This window comes from Pseudophryne corroboree, chromosome 2 (assembly GCF_028390025.1).
Source record: "Pseudophryne corroboree isolate aPseCor3 chromosome 2, aPseCor3.hap2, whole genome shotgun sequence".
In the NCBI taxonomy this organism is placed as follows: domain Eukaryota; kingdom Metazoa; phylum Chordata; class Amphibia; order Anura; family Myobatrachidae; genus Pseudophryne; species Pseudophryne corroboree.
The window spans coordinates 576165088-576190142 of record NC_086445.1 but is presented as its reverse complement, the minus strand read 5'-3'; the positions used below and the strand labels follow the sequence as shown (position 1 = coordinate 576190142).

At 48.9% G+C, this 25055-nt stretch overlaps 1 protein-coding gene across 4 annotated transcripts in view; it reads left to right on the top strand.

The window, feature by feature from the left end:
• The first annotated feature begins 8227 nt into the window (after positions 1 to 8227).
• CLSPN (claspin) overlaps positions 8228 to 25055 on the top strand; it is a 410714-nt gene continuing 393886 nt past the window's right edge. For 2 of the 4 annotated variants that reach the window (XM_063954464.1, XM_063954465.1), the window contains exons 1-2: positions 8228 to 8688; positions 9334 to 9463. In XM_063954464.1, the coding sequence (XP_063810534.1) occupies positions 8662 to 8688; positions 9334 to 9463 (157 nt within the window). In that variant the 5' untranslated portion in view covers positions 8228 to 8661. Of the gene's footprint in view, positions 8689 to 8709; positions 8863 to 9333; positions 9464 to 25055 lie in introns of those variants that run through there. The other 2 variants (XM_063954463.1, XM_063954466.1) reach the window with 2 other exon arrangements.

Here is a 25055-nt window from a genome sequence, read left to right as displayed (position 1 = left end):
CGCTTTGTATCACCGCTTTCCATACGAGGCACACAGCTGACAACCTCTTACGGAAACTGAGGAACATCATCGCAGAATGGCTTACCCCAATTGGACTCTCCTGGGGATTTGTGACATCGGACAACGCCAGCAATATTGTGCGTGCATTACATCTGGGCAAATTCCAGCACGTCCCATGTTTTGCACATACATTGAATTTGGTGGTGCAGAATTATTTAAAAAACGACAGGGGCGTGCAAGAGATGCTGTCGGTGTCCCGAAGAATTGCGGGCCACTTTTGGCATTCAGCCACCGCGTGCCGAAGACTGGAGCACCAGCAAACAGTCCTGAACCTGCCCTGCCATCATCTGAAGCAAGAGGTGGTAACGAGGTGGAATTCAACCCTCTATATGCTTCAGAGGATGGAGGAGCAGCAAAAGGCCATTCAAGCCTATGCATCTGCCCACGATATAGGCAAAGGAGGGGGAATGCACCTGACTCAAGCGCAGTGGAGAATGATTTCAACGTTGTGCAAGGTTCTGCAACCCTTTGAACTTGCCACACGTGAAGTCAGTTCAGACACTGCCAGCCTGAGTCAGGTCATTCCCCTCATCAGGCTTTTGCAGAAGAAGCTGGAGACATTGAAGGAGGAGCTAAAACAGAGCGATTCCGCTAGGCATGTGGGACTTGTGGATGGAGCCCTTAATTCGCTTAACCAGGATTCACGGATGGTCAATCTGTTGAAATCAGAGCACTACATTTTGGCCACCGTGCTCGATCCTAGATTTAAAACCTACGTTGTACCTCTCTTTCCGGCAGACACAAGTCTGCAGAGGTTCAAAGACCTGCTGGTGAGAAAATTGTCAAGTCAAGCAGAACGTGACCCGTCAACAGCTCCTCCTTCACATTCTCCCGCAACTGGAGGTGCGAGGAAAAGTCTAAGAATTCCGAGCCCACCCGCTGGCGGTGATGCAGGGTAGTCTGGAGCGAGTGCTGACATCTGGTCCGGACTGAAGGACCTGGCAACGATTACTGACATGTCGTCTACTGTCACTGCATATGATTCTGTCACCATTGAAAGAATGGTGGAGGATTATATGAGTGACCGCATCCAAGTAGGCACGTCAGACAGTCCGTACGTATACTGGCAGGAAAAAGAGGCAATTTGGAGGCCCTTGCACAAACTGGCTTTATTCTACCTAAGTTGCCCTCCCTCCAGTGTGCACTCCGAAAGAGTGTTTAGTGCAGCCGCTCACCTTGTCAGCAATCGGCGTACGAGGTTACTTCCAGAAAATGTGGAGATGATGTTCATCAAAATGAATTATAATCAATTCCTCCGTGGAGACATTCACCAGCAATTGCCTCCAGAAAGTACACAGGGACCTGAGATGGTGGATTCCAGTGGGGACGAATTAATAATCTGTGAGGAGGGGGATGTACACAGGGGTGAGGAATCGGAGGATGATGATGTGGACATCTTGCCTCTGTAGAGCCAGTTTGTGAAAGGAGAGATTGATTGCTTCTTTTTTTGGTGGGGGCCCAAACCAACCAGTCATTTCAGTCACAGTCGTGTGGCAGACCCTGTCGCTGAAATGATGGGTTCGTTAAAGTGTGCATGTCCTGTTTATACAACATGTGGGTGGGAGGGCCCAAGGACAATTCCATCTTGCACCTCTTTTTTCTTTCATTTTTCTTTGCATCATGTGCTGTTTGGGGACAATTTTTTTTGAAGTGCCATCCTGCCTGACACCGCAGTGCGACTCCTAGATGGGCCAGGTGTTTGTGTCGGCCACTTGTGTCGCTTAGCTTAGTCACACAGTGACCTTGGTGCGCTTCTTTTTTTCTTTGCATCATCTGCTGTTTGGGGACTATTTTTTTGAAGTGCCATCCTGTCTGACACTGCAGTGCCACTCCTAGATGGGCCAGGTGTTTGTGTCGGCCACTTGTGTCGCTTAACTTAGCCATCCAGCGACCTCGGTGCAAATTTTAGGACTAAAAATAATATTGTGAGGTGTTCAGAATAGACTGAAAAGGAGTGGAAATTATGGTTATTGAGGTTAATAATACTGTGGGATCAAAATTACCCCCAAATTCTATGATTTAAGCTGTTTTTGAGGGTTTTTTGTAAAAAAACACCCGAATCCAAAACACACCCGAATCCGACAAAAAATTTTCAGGGAGGTTTTGCCAAAACGCGTCCGAATCCAAAAATAAGATTTTACTCACCGGTAAATCTATTTCTCGTAGTCCGTAGTGGATGCTGGGACTCCGTAAGTACCATGGGGAATAGCGGCTCCGCAGGAGACTGGGCACAACTAAAGAAAGCTTTAGGACTACCTGGTGTGCACTGGCTCCTCCCTCTATGACCCTCCTCCAGACCTCAGTTAGGATACTGTGCCCGGAAGAGCTGACACAATAAGGAAGGATTTTGAATCCCGGGTAAGACTCATACCAGCCACACCAATCACACCGTATAACTCGTGATACTATACCCAGTTAACAGTATGAACAATAACTGAGCCTCTCAACAGATGGCTCAACAATAACCCTTTAGTTAAACAATAACTATATACAAGTATTGCAGACAATCCGCACTTGGGACGGGCGCCCAGCATCCACTACGGACTACGAGAAATAGATTTACCGGTGAGTAAAATCTTATTTTCTCTGACGTCCTAAGTGGATGCTGGGACTCCATAAGGACCATGGGGATTATACCAAAGCTCCCAAACGGGCGGGAGAGTGCGGATGACTCTGCAGCACCGAATGGGCAAACTCTAGGTCCTCCTCAGCCAGGGTGTCAAACTTGTAGAATTTTGCAAATGTGTTTGACCCCGACCAAGTAGCTGCTCGGCAAAGTTGTAGAGCCGAGACCCCTCGGGCAGCCGCCCAAGAAGAGCCCACCTTCCTCGTGGAATGGGCTTTCACTGATTTAGGATGCGGCAGTCCAGCCGCAGAATGTGCAAGCTGAATCGTACTATAGATCCAGCGAGCAATAGTCTGCTTTGAAGCAGGAGCACCCAGCTTGTTGGGTGCATACAGGATAAACAACGAGTCAGTTTTCCTGACACTAGCTGTCCTGGAAACATAAATTCTCAGGGCCCTGACTACGTCCAACAACTTGGAAGCCTCCAAGTCTTTAGTAGCCGCAGGCACCACGATAGGTTGGTTCAAATGAAAGGCTGATACCACCTTAGGGAGAAACTGGGGACGAGTCCTCAATTCTGCCCTATCCATATGGAAAATCAGATAAGGGCTTTTACATGACAAAGCCGCCAATTCTGACACACGCCTGGCCGAAGCCAACAGCATGACCACTTTCCACGTGAGATATTTTAATTCCACGGTTTTAAGTGGCTCAAACCAATGTGACTTTAGGAAATCCAACACCACGTTGAGATCCCAAGGTGCCACTGGAGACACAAAAGGGGGCTGAATATGCAGCACTCCCTTAACAAAAGTCTGAACTTCAGGTAGTGAAGCCAGTTCTCTCTGGAAGAAAATCGATAGAGCCGAAATCTGGACCTTAATGGAACCCAATTTTAGGCCCATAGTCACCCCTGACTGTAGGAAGTGCAGAAAACGGCCCAGCTGAAATTCCTCCGTTGGGGCCTTCCTGGCCTCACACCACGCAACATATTTTCGCCATATGCGGTGATAATGGTTTGCGGTCACTTCTTTCCTAGCTTTAATCAGCGTAGGAATGACTTCCTCCGGAATGCCCTTTTCCTTCAGGATCCCGTGTTCAACCGCCATGCCGTCAAACGCAGCCGCGGTAAGTCTTGGAACAGACAGGGCCCCTGCTGCAGCAGGTCCTTTCTGAGCGGCAGAGGCCATGGGTCCTCTGAGATCATTTCTTGAAGTTCCGGGTACCAAGCTCTTCTTGGCCAATCCGGAACAATGAGTATAGTTCTTACTCCTCTTCTCCTTATTATCCTCAGTACCTTGGGTATGAGAGGAAGAGGAGGGAACACATAAACCGAACGGTACACCCACGGTGTCACTAGAGCGTCCACAGCTATCGCCTGAGGGTCTCTTGACCTGGCGCAATATCTTTCTAGCTTTTTGTTTTGGCGGGACGCCATCATGTCCACCTGTGGCCTTTCCCAACGGTTTACAATCAGTTGGAAGACTTCTGGATGAAGTCCCCACTCTCCCGGGTGGAGGTCGTGCCTGCTGAGGAAGTCTGCTTCCCAGTTGTCCACTCCCGGAATGAACACTGCTGACAGTGCTAACACGTGATTTTCCGCCCATCGGAGAATCCTTGTGGCTTCTGCCATCGCCGTCCTGCTTCTTGTGCCGCCCTGTCAGTTTACATGGGCGACCGCCGTGATGTTGTCTGACTGGATCAGTACCGGCTGGTTTTGAAGCAGGGGTTTTGCCTGACTTAGGGCATTGTAAATGGCCCTCAGTTCCAGAATATTTATGTGTAGGGAAGTCTCCTGACTTGACCATAGTCCTTGGAAGTTTCTTCCCTGTGTGACTGCCCCCCAGCCTCGAAGGCTGGCATCCGTGGTCACCAGGACCCAGTCCTGTATGCCGAATCTGCGGCCCTCTTGAAGATGAGCACTTTGCAGCCACCACAGCAGAGACACCCTGGTCCTTGGAGACAGGGTTATCAGCCGATGCATCTGAAGATGCGATCCGGACCACTTGTCCAACAGGTCCCACTGAAAAGTCCTTGCATGGAACCTGCCGAATGGAATTGCTTCGTAGGAAGCTACCATTTTTCCCAGGACTCGCGTGCAGTGATGCACCGACACCTGTTTTGGTTTCAGGAGGCCTCTGACTAGAGATGACAGCTCCTTGGCTTTCTCCTCCGGGAGAAACACTTTTTTCTGTTCTGTGTCCAGAACCATCCCCAGGAACAGTAGACGTGTCGTAGGGACCAGCTGTGACTTTGGAATATTTAGAATCCAACCGTGCTGTTGTAGCACCTCCCGAGATAGTGCTACCCCGACCAACAACTGCTCCCTGGACCTCGCCTTTATCAGGAGATCGTCCAAGTACGGGATAATTAAAACTCCCTTTTTTCGAAGGAGTATCATCATTTCGGCCATTACCTTGGTAAATACCCTCGGTGCCGTGGACAGACCAAACGGCAACGTCTGGAATTGGTAATGACAATCCTGTACCACAAATCTGAGGTACTCCTGGTGATGATGGTAAATGGGGACATGCAGGTAAGCATCCTTGATGTCCAGTGATACCATGTAATCCCCCTCGTCCAGGCTTGAAATAACCGCCCTGAGCGATTCCATCTTGAACTTGAATTTTTTTTTATATGCGTTCAAGGATTTCAAATTTAAAATGGGTCTCACCAAACCGTCCGGTTTCGGTACCACAAACATTGTGGAATAGTAACCCCGTCCTTGTTGAAGGCGGGGCACCTTTACTATCACCTGCTGGGAATACAGCTTGTGAATTGCCTCTAGCACTGCCTCCCTGCCTGAGGGAGTTGTTGGCAAGGCAGATTTGAGGAAACGGCGGGGGGGGAGACGTCTCGAATTCCAGCTTGTACCCCTGAGATACTACTTGAAGTATCCAGGGATCCACCCGTGAGCGAGCCCACTGATTGCTGAAGTTTTTGAGACGGGCCCCCACCGTACCTGGCTCCGCCTGTGGAGCCCCAGCGTCATGTGGTGGACTTGGAGGAAGCGGGGGAGGACTTTTGCTCCTGGGAACTGGCTGTATGCTGCAGCTTTTTCCCTCTACCTCTGGGCAGAAAGGACGCGCCTTTAACCCGCTTGCCTTTATGGGGCCGAAAGGACTGTACCTGATAATACGGTGCTTTCTTTGGCTGTGAGGGAACATGGGGTAAAAATGCTGACTTCCCAGCTGTTGCTGTGGAAACGAGGTCCGAGAGACCATCCCCGAACAACTCCTCACCCTTATAAGGCAAAACTTCTATGTGCCTTTTAGAATCTGCATCACCCGTCCACTGCCGAGTCCATAATCCTCTCCTGGCAGACATGAACATTGCACTTATTTTAGATGCCAGCCGGCAAATATCCCTCTGTGCATCTCTCATGTATAAGACTGCGTCTTTTATATGCTCTATGGATAGCAATATAGTGTCCCTGTCTAGGGTATCAATATTTTCCGACAGGGAATCTGACCACGCAGCTGCAGCACTGCACATGCATGCTGAAGCAATAGCTGGTCTCAGTATAATACCTGCGTGTGTATATACAGACTTCAGGATAGCCTCCTGCTTCCTATCAGCAGGCTCCTTTAGGGCGGCCGTGTCCGGAGACGGTAGTGCCATCTTTTTTGACAGACGTGTGAACGCTTTATCCACCCTAGGGGATGTTTCCCAATGTGACCCATCCTCTGGCGGGAAAGGGTACGCCATTAGTAACCTTTTAGAAATTACCAGTTTCTTATCGGGGGAAGCCCACGCTTCTTCACAAACCTCATTTAATTCCTCAGATGGGGGAAAAACCACTGGTAGTTTTTTCTCCCCAAACATAATACCCTTTTTTGTGGTTCCTGGGGTAATATCAGAAATGTGCAACACATTTTTCATTGCCTCAATCATGTAACGTGTGGCCCTATTGGAATGTACATTTGTCTCATCGTCGTCGACACTGGATTCAGTATCCGTGTCGACATCTGTGTCTGCCATCTGAGGTAGCGGGCGTTTAAGAGCCCCTGATGGCTTTTGAGACAGCTGGGCAGGCACAAGCTGAGAAGCCGGCTGTCCCACATCTGATATGTCGTCAAACCTTTTATGTAAGGAGCTGACACTTTCACGTAATTCCTTCCACAAGTCCATCCACTCAGGTGTCGGCCCTGCAGGGGGTGACATCACATTTATCGGCACTTGCTCCGCCTCCACATAAGCCTCCTCATCAAACATGTCGACACAGCCGTACCGACACACCGCACACACACAGGGAATGCTCTGACTGAGGACAGGACCCCACAAAGCCCTTTGGGGAGACAGAGAGAGAGTATGCCAGCACACACCAACAGCGCTATATAACACAGGGATTAACACTATAACTGAGTGATTTTTCCCAATAGCTGCTTGTATACACAATATTGCGCCTAAATTTAGTGCCCCCCCCTCTCTTTTTTTACCCTATGTAGTCTGGAAACTGCAGGGGAGAGCCTGGGAGCGATCCTTCCAGCGGAGCTGTGAGGGAAAATGGCGCCAGTGTGCTGAGGGAGATAGCCCCGCCCCTTTTTCGGCGGACTTCTCCCGCTTTTTTCTATGTATATCTGGCAGGGGTATTTTACACATATATAGTCTCTATGACTATATTATGTGTTTTTTTGCCAGCCAAGGTACTTAATATTGCAGCCCAGGGTGCCCCCCCCCCAGCGCCCTGCACCCATCAGTGACCGGAGTGTGAGGTGTGCATGGGAAGCAATGGCGCACAGCTGCAGTGCTGTGCGCTACCTTGTTTGAAGACCGAAGTCTTCTGCCGCCGATTTCCAGGACTCTTCTTGCTTCTGGCTCTGTAAGGGGGACGGCGGCGCGGCTCCGGGAACGGACGATCGAGGTCGGGCCCTGTGTTTGATCCCTCTGGAGCTAATGGTGTCCAGTAGCCTTAGAAGCCAAGCTAGCTGCAAGCAGGTAGGTTCGCTTCTCTCCCCTTAGTCCCTCGTAGCAGTGAGTCTGTTGCCAGCAGATCTCACTAAAAATAAAAAACCTAAAATAAACTTTCTTTTTCTAGGAGCTCAGGAGAGCCCCTAGTGTGCATCCAGCTCAGCCGGGCACAAAATTCTAACTGAGGTCTGGAGGAGGGTCATAGAGGGAGGAGCCAGTGCACACCAGGTAGTCCTAAAGCTTTCTTTAGTTGTGCCCAGTCTCCTGCGGAGCCGCTATTCCCCATGGTCCTTACGGAGTCCCAGCATCCACTTAGGACGTCAGAGAAACACGGCCGCGGAACCGAATCCAAAACCCGAAAAATTTCCGGTGCACATCACTAATTGTAAGCACCTTCCTAAATCGAAGAACAGTTTCAGCTAGCAGACACTGCCCCTCACTGTCTCCCAGTGAACCTCAACACCACCATGGGGAGGGCCAAGGTAACTCATACTTGCCTACCTGACCCTCTCCATGAGGGGGAAAATGCTCTGTTTCTGGACTTTCCTGGTAATGTATGATTGTCATCACCTGTGGTGAAACACCTTTCTTATCAACTAACTGGCTCACTACATACATTACCAGGAAAGTCCAGGAAGAGAGCATTTTCCCCCTCATGCAGAGGGTCAGGTAGGCAAGTATGGTCTAACCCGCCCATGTGCTATTTTCTCTCATGCCTACTCTGGGGTTCCAATCAGCACACTCATTCCTCCTGGCGGATTAATACACCAGTGTGATGATGTGACTACACTGGCAAAGCTGCCTCTTGTGTTTTGAACATCTGCTTCTTCTTGGCCAATAACATGACATCAGCACAGCTCTGTCCGGGGCTGTCACTTTAGTTCAACAGCTAAGTGAGTCAGCGGACAATGAGGCGGAAGAGGTCACACTCAGTGGAACGCACGCCGCCGCCTCACACACCCAGCTATCTCCTTCAGCAGCTGCTGCTGAATTCACGTACGACCGCTCCGTTGCTGCGTTGATTGGTGGATGTGCTGTAAGCCCCGCCCCTTCATCAGGGCGCGAATTCCGAGGCGGCTGTTGCTGGGGCCGGATATTGGCGGGAGGTGTCACCAAGAGGCGAAATGGCTGCTGCGGGCTCTGAGCTGCAGGTGAGTACGGGATTCGTTAACCCTTCACATGTGTGCCAGCCTCGTACCCTGCGCCCTGTGTTATATGTGTGCACAGGAGGGACTGGTTGTGTTGCCGCATTTCGGCTTCAAAAGTTATGTTCGTGAATATTCAGATGATGGCATCTGTGTTCCCCTGCTTCTACTCGTTACATGGTGCGCTTTCTAGTTAATAGCGTGCATCCCCAGGCCCCTGAAATTATGCTATACTGGGTTATGCCATATATAAATATCATTTGATTACTGTGAATTATTTTCAAATTCCTATTATATATTGGAAAAACATTGTGGTAATGAGGTCTACTGCTATAAGTTATTTTAGGACAGGCAGGGAGATGGTGTTGAAATAATTGTAATTTGATTTATATTTATGGCACTACCATACATTAAAATGCATTAATTTGATTACATACCATGCTGTTGTGTTATTTTGGATTGTGTGAAGCACATGATAAAGATAGTCTGTAGTATTCAAGCTATTCTCAAATAAACATTGGGTATTGTACTGCTATGTTACCATTTTCTGCATTTCTTTTTTTTTCCCCCCCTTCTTCCTCTGTTGGTTAATGCATTGTGCAGTTTATTCACTCTAATGTTTAGATACTCGTTTATTTTATTTTATTGTAGGATTGTTTGGTGTCTCAAGACCAGACTCTTGATAATAAAGTCTTGGGAAGTGATTCAGATAGTGGTCAAGGGAGCTGTGAAATGGGTTCAAGAGACCAGCGGGATGGAATGGATTTATTGGAAAATGGAGGTATTTTACAGTGTTCTATTTAAAGATCTGTTAATTATGATCACGAAGAATCTTGTCACTTTGTATCATTTTATAAATGTTTGGACAGACTAAGTGCTAATGGTCAGTCCCGGTGATCTCATTATCAAGCTGTATTTTTTTGCAAAAGATGTCACACTAACATTACTGCACATGTGCCGATGTCAAACCTCCGCAGTGTGGGCTTGCGAGTCGCGTCTCATAGCCTTTTCAGACAGAAATGTCTGAAAATCCCATTTTTTTCCCTTCATTTGAGTGCTGGGTCATTTTGCCGATGGCCCCTTTCATACCCGTTTTCCACTGACATGAAAATCCCTGTCTTTACACATGAGCACGCACCTGCCTGTGATTTTTGTCAGTGGGAACAGATAAGTCAAAAATCCCGGGTAAAGTGACCAGGGATTTCCACACTGGTTACAAGCAGAGTTTTTAGCGTGTCTTTCCAGGGTGAGCTGCTGTGGAAACTGCTCTGGCACAGGATTTTTCGACCTGGGAATTTCAAAAAAGCTGCTGATTGGTCCCTTCTGGGTGCTGGCATCTGATGTCATTGCCCAGGGACCAGAGGAAATGCTGGGAGAGGCTGTTTCATGCTGGTCGCTGTTGAGAGAGCCTGCCACAGGCTACAATTTAGCACTTTGCACAGGTGACAGAGCACAGAGAGGGCGCTGGAGTCTGGTTTCACATGCTGGTCGCTGTTGGAAGAGGTGGGCACACACAACAGATTGGGCTCTGGGCACAGGTGACAGCAGAGAGAGTGCCACAAAGGCCATTTTGTTATGACAATACAGGTTTCATTGTGCTATCCCAGGTTTCCCCTTATTCAGTGGAAACTGTCAACCCGGGAATGCAGTGCCCTGGAAACGGGGAAATTGAAGAGTGAGACCTGGCAAAATGTTGGGTAAAAAAATAAAATAAATCTGTATCAGACCTGGGATTTTGGTGGAAAAGCGGTACAGACAAGCGCATTATAGGGTGAAGCATTTCTACCCAGTAATTTGTGGATCAATACAGCTTCTGTGTGAAAGGGTCAGCCCGGGTTGAAATTCCCGGGTCTCCGACCCTGGTAAATTTCTGGATCGAAGTCCCTGGAATTTCAACCCGGGATGACATTTTCACACAGAAAAAGGACCCGCGTTGATTGGCTAATTACCGTGTAGAACTTCTTCACCCGGTAATTTGACTTTCTGTGTAAAAGGGGTATTGGAAATGTCAAATGCCTATCTGTGTTGCATAGGTCAAGCTCATAAAGGGTCTTGGGAACAGAGCAGGAAGAGAACTTTTTTTTCCATGCAGCACTGAAGGATGATACTAATAACTTTATCTGGATGATAGTGTCTATGTCGACACGTGTGTTTCATGTTTTTCCAACATTTGCTTAATTTACCATCCACATGGAGTACAATTGGGAATAGTAGTGTGACATGGTCACTTGTTCACTTTTTTCATTTATTTTTTTTATTTCTCTGACGTCCTAGTGGATGCTGGGACTCCGTAAGGACCATGGGGAATAGCGGCTCAGCAGGAGACAGGGCACAAAATAAAAGCTTAAGGATCAGGTGGTGTGCACTGGCTCCTCCCCCTATGACCCTCCTCCAAGCCTCAGTTAGATTTTTGTGCCCGGCCGAGAAGGGTGCAATCTAGGTGGCTCTCCTGAGCTGCTTAGAATAAAAGTTTAGTTTAGGTTTTTTTATTTTCAGTGAGTCCTGCTGGCAACAGGCTCACTGCATCGTGGGACTAAGGGGAGAAGAAACGGACTCACCTGAGTGCAGAGTGGATCGGGTTTCTTAGGCTACTGGACATTAGCTCCAGAGGGACGATCACAGGTTCAGCCTGGATGGGTCACCGGAGCCGCGCCGCCGTCCCCCTTACAGAGCCAGAAGAGACGAAGAGGTCCGGTGAAATCGGCGGCAGAAGACATCCTGTCTTCAGACTAAGGTAGCGCACAGCACCGCAGCTGTGCGCCATTGCTCTCAGCACACTTCACACTCCGGTCACTGAGGGTGCAGGGCGCTGGGGGGGAGCGCCCTGAGACGCAATATAACAGTATATACCTTAGGTGGCAAAAAGAATACATCACATATAGCTCCTGGGCTATATGGATGTATTTTAACCCCTGCCATTTTTACACAAAAAAGCGGGAGATAAGGACGTCGTGAAGGGGCGGAGCCTATCTCCTCAGCACACAAGCGCCATTTTCCCTCACAGCTCCGCTGGAAGGACGGCTCCCTGACTCTCCCCTGCAGTCCTGCTTCAGAATCAGGGTAAAAAAGAGAAGGGGGGGCATTTTTGGCAGCAAATAACGATAATAACAGCAGCTATAAGGGAATAACACTTATATAAGGTTATCCCTGTATGTGTATATATATATATATAGCGCTGGGTGTGTGCTGGCAGACTCTCCCTCTGTCTCTCCAAAGGGCTAAGTGGGGTCCTGTCCTCTATCAGAGCATTCCCGGTGTGTGTGCTGTGTGTCGGTACGCGTGTGTCGACATGTATGAGGAGGAAAATGATGTGGAGGCGGAGCAGTTGCCTGTGTTGGTGATGTCACCCCCTAGGGAGTCGACACCTGACTGGATGATTGTATTTAAACAATTAAGTGATAATGTCAGCAATTTGCAAAAAACTGTTGACGACATGAGACAGCCGGCAAATCAATTAGTGCCTGTCCAGGCGTCTCAGACACCGCCAGGGGCGCTAAAACGCCCGTTACCTCAGTGGGTCGACACAGACCCTGACACAGATACTGAGTCTAGTGTCGACGGTGACGAGACAAACGTAATGTCCAGTAGGGCCACACGTTACATGATCACGGCAATGAAAGAGGCATTGAACCTTTCTGACACTACAAGTACCACAAAGAAGGGTATTATGTGGGGTGTGAAAAAACTACCTATAGTTTTTCCTGAGTCAGAGGAAATAAATGAGGTGTGTGATAAAGCGTGGGTTTCCCCCGATAAAAAACAGCTAATTTCTAAAAAATTATTAGCATTATATCCCTTCCCGCCAGAGGTTAGGGCGCGTTGGGAAACACCCCCTAGGGTAGTTAAAGGCGCTCACACGTTTATCTAAACAAGTAGCGTTACCGTCTCCTGATACGGCCACCCTCAAAGAACCAGCTGATAGAAGGCTGGAAAATATCCTAAAAAGTATATACACACATACTGGTGTTATACTGCGACCAGCAATCGCCTCAGCCTGGATGTGCAGTGCTGGAGTCGCATGGTTGGATTCCCTGACTGAGAATATTGATACCCTGGATAGGGACAATATTTTGTTAACTATAGAACATTTAAAGGATGCATTACTATATATGCGTGATGCACAGAGGGATATTTGCACCCTGGCATCAAGAGTAAGTGCTATGTCCATCTCTGCCAGAAGAGCGTTATGGACGCGACATTGGTCAGGGGATGCGGATTCCAAACGGCACATGGAAGTATTGCCGTATAAAGGGGAGGAGTTATTTGGGGCTGGTCTATCGGACCTGGTGGCCACGGCAACGGCTGGAAAATCCACCTTTCTCTATCGTCCTAGTGGATGCTGGGGTTCCTGAAAGGACCATGGGGAATAGCGGCTCCGCAGGAGACAGGGCACAAAAAGTAAAGCTTTTCCAGATCAGGTGGTGTGCACTGGCTCCTCCCCCTATGACCCTCCTCCAGACTCCTGTTAGATTTTTGTGCCCGGCCGAGAAGGGTGCAATCTAGGTGGCTCTCCTAAAGAGCTGCTTAGAAAAAGTTTAGCTAGGTTTTTTATTTTACAGTGATTCCTGCTGGCAACAGGATCACTGCAGCGAGGGACTGAGGGGAGAAGGAGTCAACTCACCTGCGTGCAGGATGGATTGGCTTCTTGGCTACTGGACATCAAGCTCCAGAGGGACGATCACAGGTACAGCCTGGATGGTCACCGGAGCCGCGCCGCCGGCCCCCTTGCAGATGCTGAAGTCAGAAGAGGTCCAGAATCGGCGGCTGAAGACTCCTGCAGTCTTCTAAAGGTAGCGCACAGCACTGCAGCTGTGCGCCATTTTCCTCTCAGCACACTTCACACGGCAGTCACTGAGGGTGCAGGGCGCTGGGAGGGGGGCGCCCTGGGAGGCAAATGTAACCTATATAAAGGCTAAAAATACCTCACATATAGCCCCAGAGGCTATATGGAGATATTTAACCCCTGCCTGATTTCTCTAAATAGCGGGAGACGAGCCCGCCAGAAAAGGGGCGGGGCCTATCTCCTCAGCACACGGCGCCATTTCCTCTCACAGCTCCGCTGGTCAGGACGGCTCCCTAGTCTCTCCCCTGCACTGCACTACAGAAACAGGGTAAAACAGAGAGGGGGGGCAAATTTATGGCGATATTTTGATATAACAAAGCAGCTATAAGGGAGCACTTATTATAAGGCTTTCCCTGATATATATATATATATATATATATATATATATATATATAGCGCTTTTGGTGTGTGCTGGCAAACTCTCCCTCTGTCTCCCCAAAGGGCTAGTGGGTCCTGTCTTCGTTAGGAGCATTCCCTGTGTGTCTGCTGTGTGTCGGTACGTGTGTATCGACATGTATGAGGACGATATTGGTGTGGAGGCGGAGCAATTGCCAAATATGAGGATGTCACCCCCTAGGGAGTCGACACCAGAATGGATGCCTTTATTTATGGAACTACGGGATAGTGTCAACACGCTAAAGCAGTCGTTTGACGACATGAGACGGCCGGACAATCAATTAGTGCCTGTCCAGGCGACTCAAACACCGTCAGGGGCTGTGAAACGCCCTTTGCCTCAGTCGGTCGACACAGACCCAGACACAGGCGATGACTCCAGTGGTGACGGTGACGAATCAACCGTATTTTCCAGTAGGGCCACACGTTATATGATTTTGGCAATGAAGGAGGCGTTACATTTAGCTGATACTACAGGTACCACTAAACGGGGTATTATGTGGGGTGTGAAAAAACTACCTATAGTTTTTCCTGAATCAGAAGAACTAAATGACGTGTGTAATGAAGCGTGGGTTGCCCCTGATAAAAAGCTGATAATTTCAAAGAAATTACTGGCATTATACCCTTTCCCGCCAGAGGTTAGGGAGCGCTGGGAAACACCTCCTAGGGTGGACAAGGCGCTAACACGCTTATCTAAACAAGTGGCGTTACCCTCTCCTGAGACGGCCGCACTTAAAGATCCATCAGATAGGAGGATGGAAAATATCCAAAAAAGTATATACACACATGCAGGTGTTATACTACGACCAGCTATAGCGACTGCCTGGATGTGCAGTGCTGGGGTAGTTTGGTCAGAGTCCCTGATTGAAAATATTGATACCCTGGACAGGGACAATATTTTACTGTCGTTAGAACAAATAAAGGATGCATTTCTTTATATGCGTGATGCACAGAGGGATATCTGCACACTGGCATCACGGGTAAGTGCTATGTCCATTTCGGCCAGAAGAGCTTTATGGACGCGACAGTGGACAGGCGATGCGGATTCAAAACGGCATATGGAAGTTTTGCAGTATAAAGGGGAGGAGTTATTTGGAGTCGGTCTATCAGATTTGGTGGCCACGGCTACAGCCGGGAAATCCACCTTTCTACCTCAAGTCACTCCCCAACAGAAAAAGGCACCGACCTTTCAACCGCAGCCCTTTCGTTCCTTTAAAAATAAGAGAGCAAAGGGCTATTCATATCTGCCACGAGGCAGAGGTCGAGGGAAGAGACAGCAACAGGCAGCTCCTTCCCAGGATCAGAAGCCCTCCCCGGCTTCTACAAAAGCCTCAGCATGACGCTGGGGCTTCTCAAGCGGACTCGGGGACGGTGGGGGGTCGTCTCAAAAATTACAGCGCGCAGTGGGCTCACTCGCAAGTAGATCCCTGGATCCTGCAGATAATATCTCAGGGGTACAGGTTGGAATTAGAGACAGATCCACCTCGCCGTTTCCTGAAGTCTGCTTTACCAACGTCCCCCTCCGAAAGGGAGACGGTTTTGGAAGCCATTCACAAGCTGTACTCTCAGCAGGTGATAGTCAAGGTACCTCTTCTGCAACAAGGGAAGGGGTATTATTCCACTCTTTTTGTGGTACCGAAGCCGGATGGCTCGGTAAGGCCTATTCTAAATCTGAAGTCCTTGAACCTGTACATAAAGAAGTTCAAGTTCAAGATGGAGTCACTCAGAGCAGTGATAGCGAACCTGGAAGAGGGGGACTTTATGGTATCCTTGGACATCAAGGATGCGTATCTCCACGTTCCAATTTACCCCTCACACCAGGGGTACCTCAGGTTCGTTGTACAAAACTGTCACTATCAGTTTCAGACGCTGCCGTTCGGATTGTCCACGGCACCTCGGGTCTTTACAAAGGTAATGGCCGAGATGATGATTCTTCTTCGAAGAAAAGGCGTATTAATTATCCCATACTTGGACGATCTCCTAATAAGAGCAAGGTCCAGAGAACAGCTAGAGATGGGATTAGCACTGTCTCAAGAAGTGCTAAAACAGCACGGGTGGATTCTGAATATTCCAAAATCCCAGTTAATGCCGACAACTCGTCTGCTGTTCCTAGGGATGATTCTGGACACGGTTCAGAAAAAGGTTTTTCTCCCGGAGGAAAAAGCCAAGGAGTTATCCGAGCTTGTCAGGAACCTCCTAAAACCAGGAAAGGTGTCTGTACATCAATGCACAAGAGTCCTGGGAAAAATGGTGGCTTCTTACGAAGCAATTCCATTCGGCAGATTCCACGCAAGAATTTTCCAAAGGGATCTGTTGGACAAATGGTCAGGGTCGCATCTTCAGATGCACCTGCGGATAACCCTGTCTCCAAGGACAAGGGTGTCTCTTCTGTGGTGGTTGCAGAGTGCTCATCTATTGGAGGGCCGCAGATTCGGCATACAGGATTGGATCCTGGTGACCACGGACGCCAGCCTGAGAGGCTGGGGAGCAGTCACACAAGGAAGAAACTTCCAGGGAGTATGGACGAGCCTGGAAACGTCTCTTCACATAAACATTCTGGAACTAAGAGCAATCTACAATGCTCTAAGCCAGGCAGAACCTCTGCTTCAGGGAAAACCGGTGTTGATCCAGTCGGACAACATCACGGCAGTCGCCCATGTGAACAGACAGGGCGGCACAAGAAGCAGGAGTGCAATGGCAGAAGCTGCAAGGATTCTTCGCTGGGCAGAGAATCATGTGATAGCACTGTCAGCAGTGTTCATCCCGGGAGTGGACAACTGGGAAGCAGACTTCCTCAGCAGACACGATCTTCACCCGGGAGAGTGGGGACTTAATCCAGAAGTCTTCCACATGCTGGTAACCCGTTGGGAAAGACCAATGGTGGACATGATGGCGTCTCGCCTCAACAAAAAACTGGACAGGTATTGCGCCAGGTCAAGAGATCCGCAGGCAATAGCTGTGGACGCGCTGGTAACGCCTTGGGTGTACCAGTCGGTGTATGTGTTTCCTCCTCTGCCTCTCATACCAAAAGTATTGAGAATTATACGGCAAAGAGGCGTAAGAACGATACTAGTGGTTCCGGATTGGCCAAGAAGGACTTGGTACCCGGAACTTCAAGAGATGATCACGGAAGATCCGTGGCCTCTACCTCTAAGGAGGGACTTGCTTCAGCAGGGTCCCTGTCTGTTTCAAGACTTACCGCGGCTGCGTTTGACGGCATGGCGGTTGAACGCCAGATCCTAAAGGAAAAAGGCATGCCGGAAGAAGTCATTCCTACTTTGATTAAAGCAAGGAAGGAAGTAACCGTGCAACATTATCACCGAATTTGGCGAAAATATGTTGCGTGGTGCGAGGATCGGAGTGCTCCGATGGAGGAATTTCAACTGGGTCGATTCCTACATTTCCTGCAATCAGGATTGTCTATGGGTCTCAAATTGGGATCTATTAAGGTTCAAATTTCGGCCCTGTCGATTTTCTTTCAAAAAGAATTGGCTTCAGTCCCTGAAGTCCAGACCTTTGTTAAGGGAGTGCTGCATATACAGCCTCCTGTGGTGCCTCCAGTGGCACCGTGGGATCTCAATGTGGTTTTGGACTTTCTAAAATCTCATTGGTTTGAACCACTAAAAAAGGTGGATTTGAAATATCTCACATGGAAAGTGACCATGCTTCTAGCCCTGGCTTCGGCCAGGAGAGTGTCAGAACTGGCAGCTTTATCTTACAGAAGCCCATATCTGATTTTCCATTCGGACAGGGCAGAACTGCGGACTCGTCCGCATTTTCTCCCTAAGGTGGTGTCAGCATTTCATCTGAACCAGCCTATTGTAGTGCCTGCGGCTACAAGTGACTTGGAGGACTCCAAGTTACTGGACGTTGTCAGAGCATTAAAAATATATATTGCAAGGACAGCTGGAGTCAGAAAATCTGACTCGTTGTTTATATTGTATGCACCCAACAAGATGGGTGCTCCTGCGTCTAAGCAGACGATTGCTCGTTGGATCTGTAGCACAATCCAACTTGCACATTCTGTGGCAGGCCTGCCACAGCCTAAATCTGTAAAGGCCCACTCCACAAGGAAGGTGGGCTCATCTTGGGCGGCTGCCCGAGGGGTCTCGGCATTACAACTTTGCCGAGCAGCTACGTGGTCAGGGGAGAACACGTTTGTAAAATTTTACAAATTTGATACTCTGGCTAAGGAGGACCTGGAGTTCTCTCATTCGGTGCTGCAGAGTCATCCGCACTCTCCCGCCCGTTTGGGAGCTTTGGTATAATCCCCATGGTCCTTTCAGGAACCCCAGCATCCACTAGGACGATAGAGAAAATAAGATTTTACTTACCGATAAATCTATTTCTCGGAGTCCGTAGTGGATGCTGGGCGCCCATCCCAAGTGCGGATTATCTGCATAAGTTGTACATAGTTATTGTTAACTAATTCGGGTTATTGTTGAAGGAAGCCATCTTTCAGAGGCTCCGCTGTTATCATACTGTTAACTGGGTTTAGATCACAAGTTGTACGGTGTGATTGGTGTGGCTGGTATGAGTCTTACCCGGGATTCAAAATCCTCCCTTATTGTGTACGCTCGTCCGGGCACAGTACCTAACTGGAGTCTGGAGGAGGGTCATAGGGGGAGGAGCCAGTGCACACCACCTGATCTGGAAAAGCTTTACTTTTTGTGCCCTGTCTCCTGCGGAGCCGCTATTCCCCATGGTCCTTTCAGGAACCCCAGCATCCACTACGGACTCCGAGAAATAGATTTATCGGTAAGTAAAATCTTATTTTTTACCCCAGGTCACTTCACATCAGCAGAAAAAGACACCGTCTTTTCAAACTCAGTCCTTTCGTTCCCATAAGTACAAGCGAGCAAAAGGCCACTCCTTTCTGCCCCGGGGCAGAGGAAGAGGAAAAATACTGCACCATGCAGCCGCTTCCCAGGAGCAGAAGCCCTCCCCTGCTTCTGCCAAGTCTTCAGCATGACGCTGGGGCTTTACAAGCAGACTCAGATATGGTGGGGGCCCGTCTCAAGAATTTCAACGCGCAGTGGGCTCACTCGCAAGTGGATCCCTGGATTCTACAGGTAGTATCGCAGGGGTACAAACTGGAATTCGAGGCGTTTCCCCCTCGTCGGTTCCTGAAGTCTGCTTTACCAAAGTCTCCCTCCGACAGGGAGGCAGTTTTGGAAGCCATTCACAAGCTGTATTCCCAGCAGGTGATAATCAAGGTACCCCTCCTGCAACAAGGAAAGGGGTATTATTCCACGCTGTTTGTGGTACCGAAGCCGGACGGCTCGGTGAGACCAATTTTAAATCTGAAATCCTTGAACACTTACATAAAAAGGTTCAAATTCAAGATGGAGTCACTCAGAGCAGTGATAGCGAACCTGGAAGAAGGGGACTATATGGTGTCTCTGGACATCAAAGATGCTTATCTCCACGTCCCAATATACCCTTCTCACCAAGGGTACCTCAGGTTTGTAGTATAAAACTGTCATTATCAGTTTCAGACGCTGCCGTTTGGATTGTCCACGGCACCTCGGGTCTTAACCAAGGTAATGGCCGAAATGATGATTCTTCTACGAAGAAAAGGCATTTTAATTATCCCTTACTTGGACGATCTCCTGATAAGGGCAAGATCCAGGGAACAGTTAAGAAGTCGGAGTAGCACTATCTCAGGTAGTGTTACGTCAGCACGGGTGGATTCTAAATATTCCAAAATCGCAGCTGATTCCAACGACACGTCTATTGTTCCTAGGAATGATTCTGGACACAGTCCAGAAGAAGGTGTTTCTCCCGGAGGAGAAGGCCAGGGAGTTATCCGAGCTAGTCAGTAACCTCCTAAAACCAGGCCAGGTCTCAGTGCATCAGTGCACGAGGGTCCTGGGAAAAATGGTGGCTTCTTACGAAGCGATTCCATTCGGAAGATTCCATGCAAGAACGTTTCAGTGGGATCTACTGGACAAATGGTCCGGATCGCATCTGCAGATGCATCAGCGGATAACCCTGTCGCCAAGGACAAGGGTGTCTCTTCTGTGGTGGCTGCAGAGTGCTCATCTACTAGAGGGCCGCAGATTTGGCAATCAGGATTGGATCCTGGTAACCACGGATGCCAGCCTGAGAGGCTGGGGAGCAGTCACACAGGGAAGGAATTTCCAGGGCTTGTGGTCAAGCATGGAAACATCTCTTCATATAAACATTCTGGAACTAAGGGCCATTTACAATGCCCTAAGTCAAGCAAAACCTCTGCTTCAGGGTCAGGCGGTGTTGATCCAATCGGACAACATCACGTCAGTCGCCCACGTAAACAGACAGGGCGGCACGAGAAGCATGAGGGCAATGGCAGAAGCTGCAAGGATTCTTCGCTAGGCGGAAAATCATGTGATAGCACTGTCAGCAGTGTTCATTCCGGGAGTGGACAACTGGGAAGCAGACTTCCTCAGCAGACACGACCTTCACCCGGGAGAGTGGGGACTTCACCCAGAAGTCTTCCACCTGATTGTAAACCGTTGGGAAAAACCAAAGGTGGACATGATGGCGTCACGTCTAAACAAAAAACTGGACAGATATTGCGCCAGGTCAAGGGACCCTCAGGCAATAGCAGTGGACGCTCTGGTAACGCCGTGGGTGTACCAGTCAGTGTATGTGTTCCCTCCTCTGCCTCTCATACCAAAAGTACTGAGAATCATAAGAAGGAGAGGAGTAAGAACTATACTCGTGGTTCCGGATTGGCCAAGAAGGACTTGGTACCCGGAACTTCAAGAGATGCTCACGGACGAACCGTGGCCTCTACCTCTAAGAAAGGACCTGCTACTGCAGGGGCCTTGTCTGTTCCAAGACTTACCGCGGCTGCGTTTGACGGCATGGCGGTTGAACGCCGGATCCTGAGGGAAAAAGGCATTCCAGAAGAAGTCATTCCTACTCTGGTCAAAGCCAGGAAGGACGTAACCGCAAAACATTATCACCGCATTTGGCGTAAATATGTTGCGTGGTGTGAGGCCAAGAAGGCCCCTACAGAGGAATTTCAACTGGGTCGTTTCCTTCATTTCCTGCAAACAGGACTGTCTATGGGCCTAAAATTAGGGTCCATTAAGGTTCAAATTTCGGCCCTGTCGATTTTCTTCCAGAAAGAACTGGCTTCAGTACCTGAAGTTCAGATATTTGTAAAAGGGGTGCTGCACATACAGCCTCCTTTTGTGCCTCCAGTGGCACCTTGGGATTTCAATGTGGTGTTGAGTTTTCTAAAGTCACATTGGTTTGAACCACTTTCCACTGTGGACTTAAAATATCTCACATGGAAGGTGTCGATGCTGTTAGCCTTGGCTTCAGCCAGGCGTGTGTCAGAATTGGCGGCTTTATCATATAAAAGCCCTTACTTAATTTTTCATTCTGACAGGGCGGAATTGAGGACTCGTCCTCAATTTCTACCTAAGGTGGTTTCTGCATTTCACATGAACCAACCTATTGTGGTACCTGCGGCTACCAGGGACTTAGAGGACTCTAAGTTGCTTGACGTTGTCAGGGCCTTGAAAATATGTTTCCAGGACGGCTGGAGTCAGAAAATCTGACTCGCTGTTTATCCTGTATGCACCCAACAAGCTGGGTGCTCCTGCTTCTAAGCAGACGATTGCTCGTTGGATTTGTAGTACAATTCAGCTTGCACATTCTGTGGCAGGATTGCCACAGCCAAAATCAGTAAAAGCCCATTCCACAAGGAAAGTGGGCTCATCTTGGGCGGCTGCCCGAGGGGTCTCGGCTTTACAACTTTGCCGAGCAGCTACTTGGTCAGGGGCAAACACGTTTGCTAAATTCTACAAATTTGATACCCTGGCTGAGGAGGACCTGGAGTTCTCTCATTCGGTGCTGCAGAGTCATCCGCACTCTCCCGCCCGTTTGGGAGCTTTGGTATAATCCCCATGGTCCTTACGGAGTCCCAGCATCCACTAGGACGTCAGAGAAAATAAGATTTTACTTACCTATAAATCTATTTCTCGTAGTCCGTAGTGGATGCTGGGCGCCCATCCCTAGTGCGGATTGTCTGCAATACTTGTATATAGTTATTGTTACAAAAATTCGGGTTATTATTGTTGTGAGCCATCTTTTCAGAGGCTCCTTTGCGTTTATCATACTGTTAACTGGGTTCAGATCACAAGTTGTACGGTGTGATTGGTGTGGCTGGTATGAGTCTTACCCGGGATTCAATATCCTTCCTTATTATGTACGCTCGTCCGGGCACAGTATCCTAACTGAGGCTTGGAGGAGGGTCATAGGGGGAGGAGCCAGTGCACACCACCTGATCGGAAAGCTTTACTTTTGTGCCCTGTCTCCTGCGGAGCCGCTATTCCCCATGGTCCTTTCAGGAACCCCAGCATCCACTACGGACTCCGAGAAATAGAATTATCGGTAAGTAAATTCTTATTTTCTCTATCGTCCTAGTGGATGCTGGGGTTCCTGAAAGGACCATGGGGAATAGCGGCTCCGCAGGAGACAGGGCACAAAAGTAAAGCTTTCCGATCAGGTGGTGTGAACTGGCTCCTCCCCCTATGACCCTCCTCCAAGCCAGTTAGATTTTTGTGCCCGGCCGAGAAGGGTGCAATCTAGGTGGCTCTCCTAAAGAGCTGCTTAGAAAAGTTTAGCTTAGGTTTTTTATTTTACAGTGAGTCCTGCTGGCAACAGGATCACTGCAACGAGGGACTTAGGGGAGAAGAAGTGAACTCACCTGCGTGCAGGATGGATTGGCTTCTTGGCTACTGGACATCAGCTCCAGAGGGACGATCACAGGTACAGCCTGGATGGTCACCGGAGCCTTGCCGCCGGCCCCCTTGCAGATGCTGAAGTAAGAAGAGGTCCAGAATCGGCGGCAGAAGACTCCTCAGTCTTCTAAAGGTAGCGCACAGCACTGCAGCTGTGCGCCATTTTCCTCTCAGCACACTTCACACGGCAGTCACTGAGGGTGCAGGGCGCTGGGAGGGGGGCGCCCTGGGAGGCAAATGAATACCTATTTTGGCTAAAAATACCTCACATATAGCCTCCGGAGGCTATATGGAGATATTTAACCCCTGCCAGAATCCGTTAAGAGCGGGAGACGAGGCCGCCGAAAAAGGGGCGGGGCCTATCTCCTCAGCACACAGCGCCATTTTCCCTCACAGAAAGGCTGGAGGGAAGGCTCCCAGGCTCTCCCCTGCACTGCACTACAGAAACAGGGTTAAAACAGAGAGGGGGGGCACTAATTTGGCGTTAGAAATATATAAAAAAGATGCTATAAGGGAAAACACTTATATAAGGTTGTCCCTATATAATTATAGCGTTTTTGGTGTGTGCTGGTAAACTCTCCCTCTGTCTCTCCAAAGGGCTAGTGGGTCCTCTCCTCTATCAGAGCATTCCCTGTGTGTGTGCTGTGTGTCGGTACGTGTGTGTCGACATGTATGAGGACGATGTTGGTGAGGAGGCGGAGCAATTGCCTGTAATGGTGATGTCACTCTCTAGGGAGTCGACACCGGAATGGATGGCTTATTTAGGGAATTACGTGATAATGTCAACACGCTGCAAGGTCGGTTGACGACATGAGACGGCCGACAAACAATTAGTACCGGTCCAGACGTCTCAAAAACACCGTCAGGGGTTTTAAAACGCCCGTTTACTTTAGTCGGTCGACACAGACACAGACAGGGACACTGAATCCAGTGTCGACGGTGAATAAACAAACGTATTCCTTATTAGGGCCACACGTTAAAGGCAATGAAGGAGGTGTTACATATTTCTGATACTACAAGTACCACAAAAGAGGGTATTATGTGGGATGTGAAAAAACTACCGTAGTTTTTCCTGAATCAGATAAATTAAATAAAGTGTGTGATGATGCGTGGGTTCCCCCCGATAGAAAATTATGGGCGGTATACCCTTTCCCGCCAGAAGTTAGGGCGCGTTGGGAAACACCCCTTAGGGTGGATAAGGCGCTCACACGCTTATCAAAACAAGTGGCGGTACCGTCTATAGATAGGGCCGTCCTCAAGGACCAGCTGACAGGAGGCTGGAAAATATCATAAAAAGTATATACACACATACTGGTGTTATACTGCGACCAGCGATCGCCTCAGCCTGGATGTGCAGAGCTGGGGTGGCTTGGTCGGATTCCCTGACTAAAAATATTGATACCCTTGACAGGGACAGTATTTTATTGACAATAGAGCATTTAAAGGATGCATTTCTATATATGCGAGATGCACAGAGGGATATTTGCACTCTGGCATCAAGAGTAAATGCGATGTCCATATCTGCCAGAAGATGTTATGGACACGACAGTGGTCAGGTGATGCAGATTCCAAACGGCACAAAGGTGTATTGCCGTATAAAGGAAGAGGAGTTATTTGGGGTCGGTCCATCGGACCTGGTGGCCACGGCAACTGCTGGAAAATCCGCCGTTTTTACCCTAAGTCACATCTCTGCAGAAAAAGACACCGTCTTTTCAGCCTCAGTCCTTTCGTCCCTATAAGATCATATCTGCCCAGGGATAGAGGAAAGGGAAGAAGACTGCAGCAGGCAGCCCATTCCCAGGAACAGAAGCGTTCCACCGCTTCTGACAAGTTCTCAGCATGGCGCTGAGACCGTACAGGACCCCTGGATCCTACAAGTAGTATCCCAGGGGTACAGATTGGAATGTCGAGACGTTTCCCCTTCGCAGGCTCCTGAAGTCTGCTTTACCAAGGTCTCCCTCCGACAAGGAGGCAGTATGGAAAAAAATTCACAAGCTGTATTCCCAGCAGGTGATAATTAAATTACCCCTCCTACTACAAGAAAAGGGGTATTATTCCACACTATATTGTGGTACTGAAGCCAGAAGGCTAGGTGAGACTTATTCTAAAAAAAAAAAAAAAAAAAATTTGAACACTTACAAAGGTTCAAATCAAGATGGAGTCACTCAGAGCAGTGATAACGAACCAGGAAGAAGGGGACTATATAGTGTCCCGGGACATCAGGGATGCTTACCTCTATGTCCCAAATTTGCCCTTCTCACTAAGGGTACCTCAGGTTCGTGGTGCAGAACTGTCACTATCAGTTTCAGACGCTGCCGTTTGGATTGTCCACGGCACCCCGGGTCTTTACCAAGGTAATGGCCGAAATGATGATTCTTCTTCGAAGAAAAGGCGTC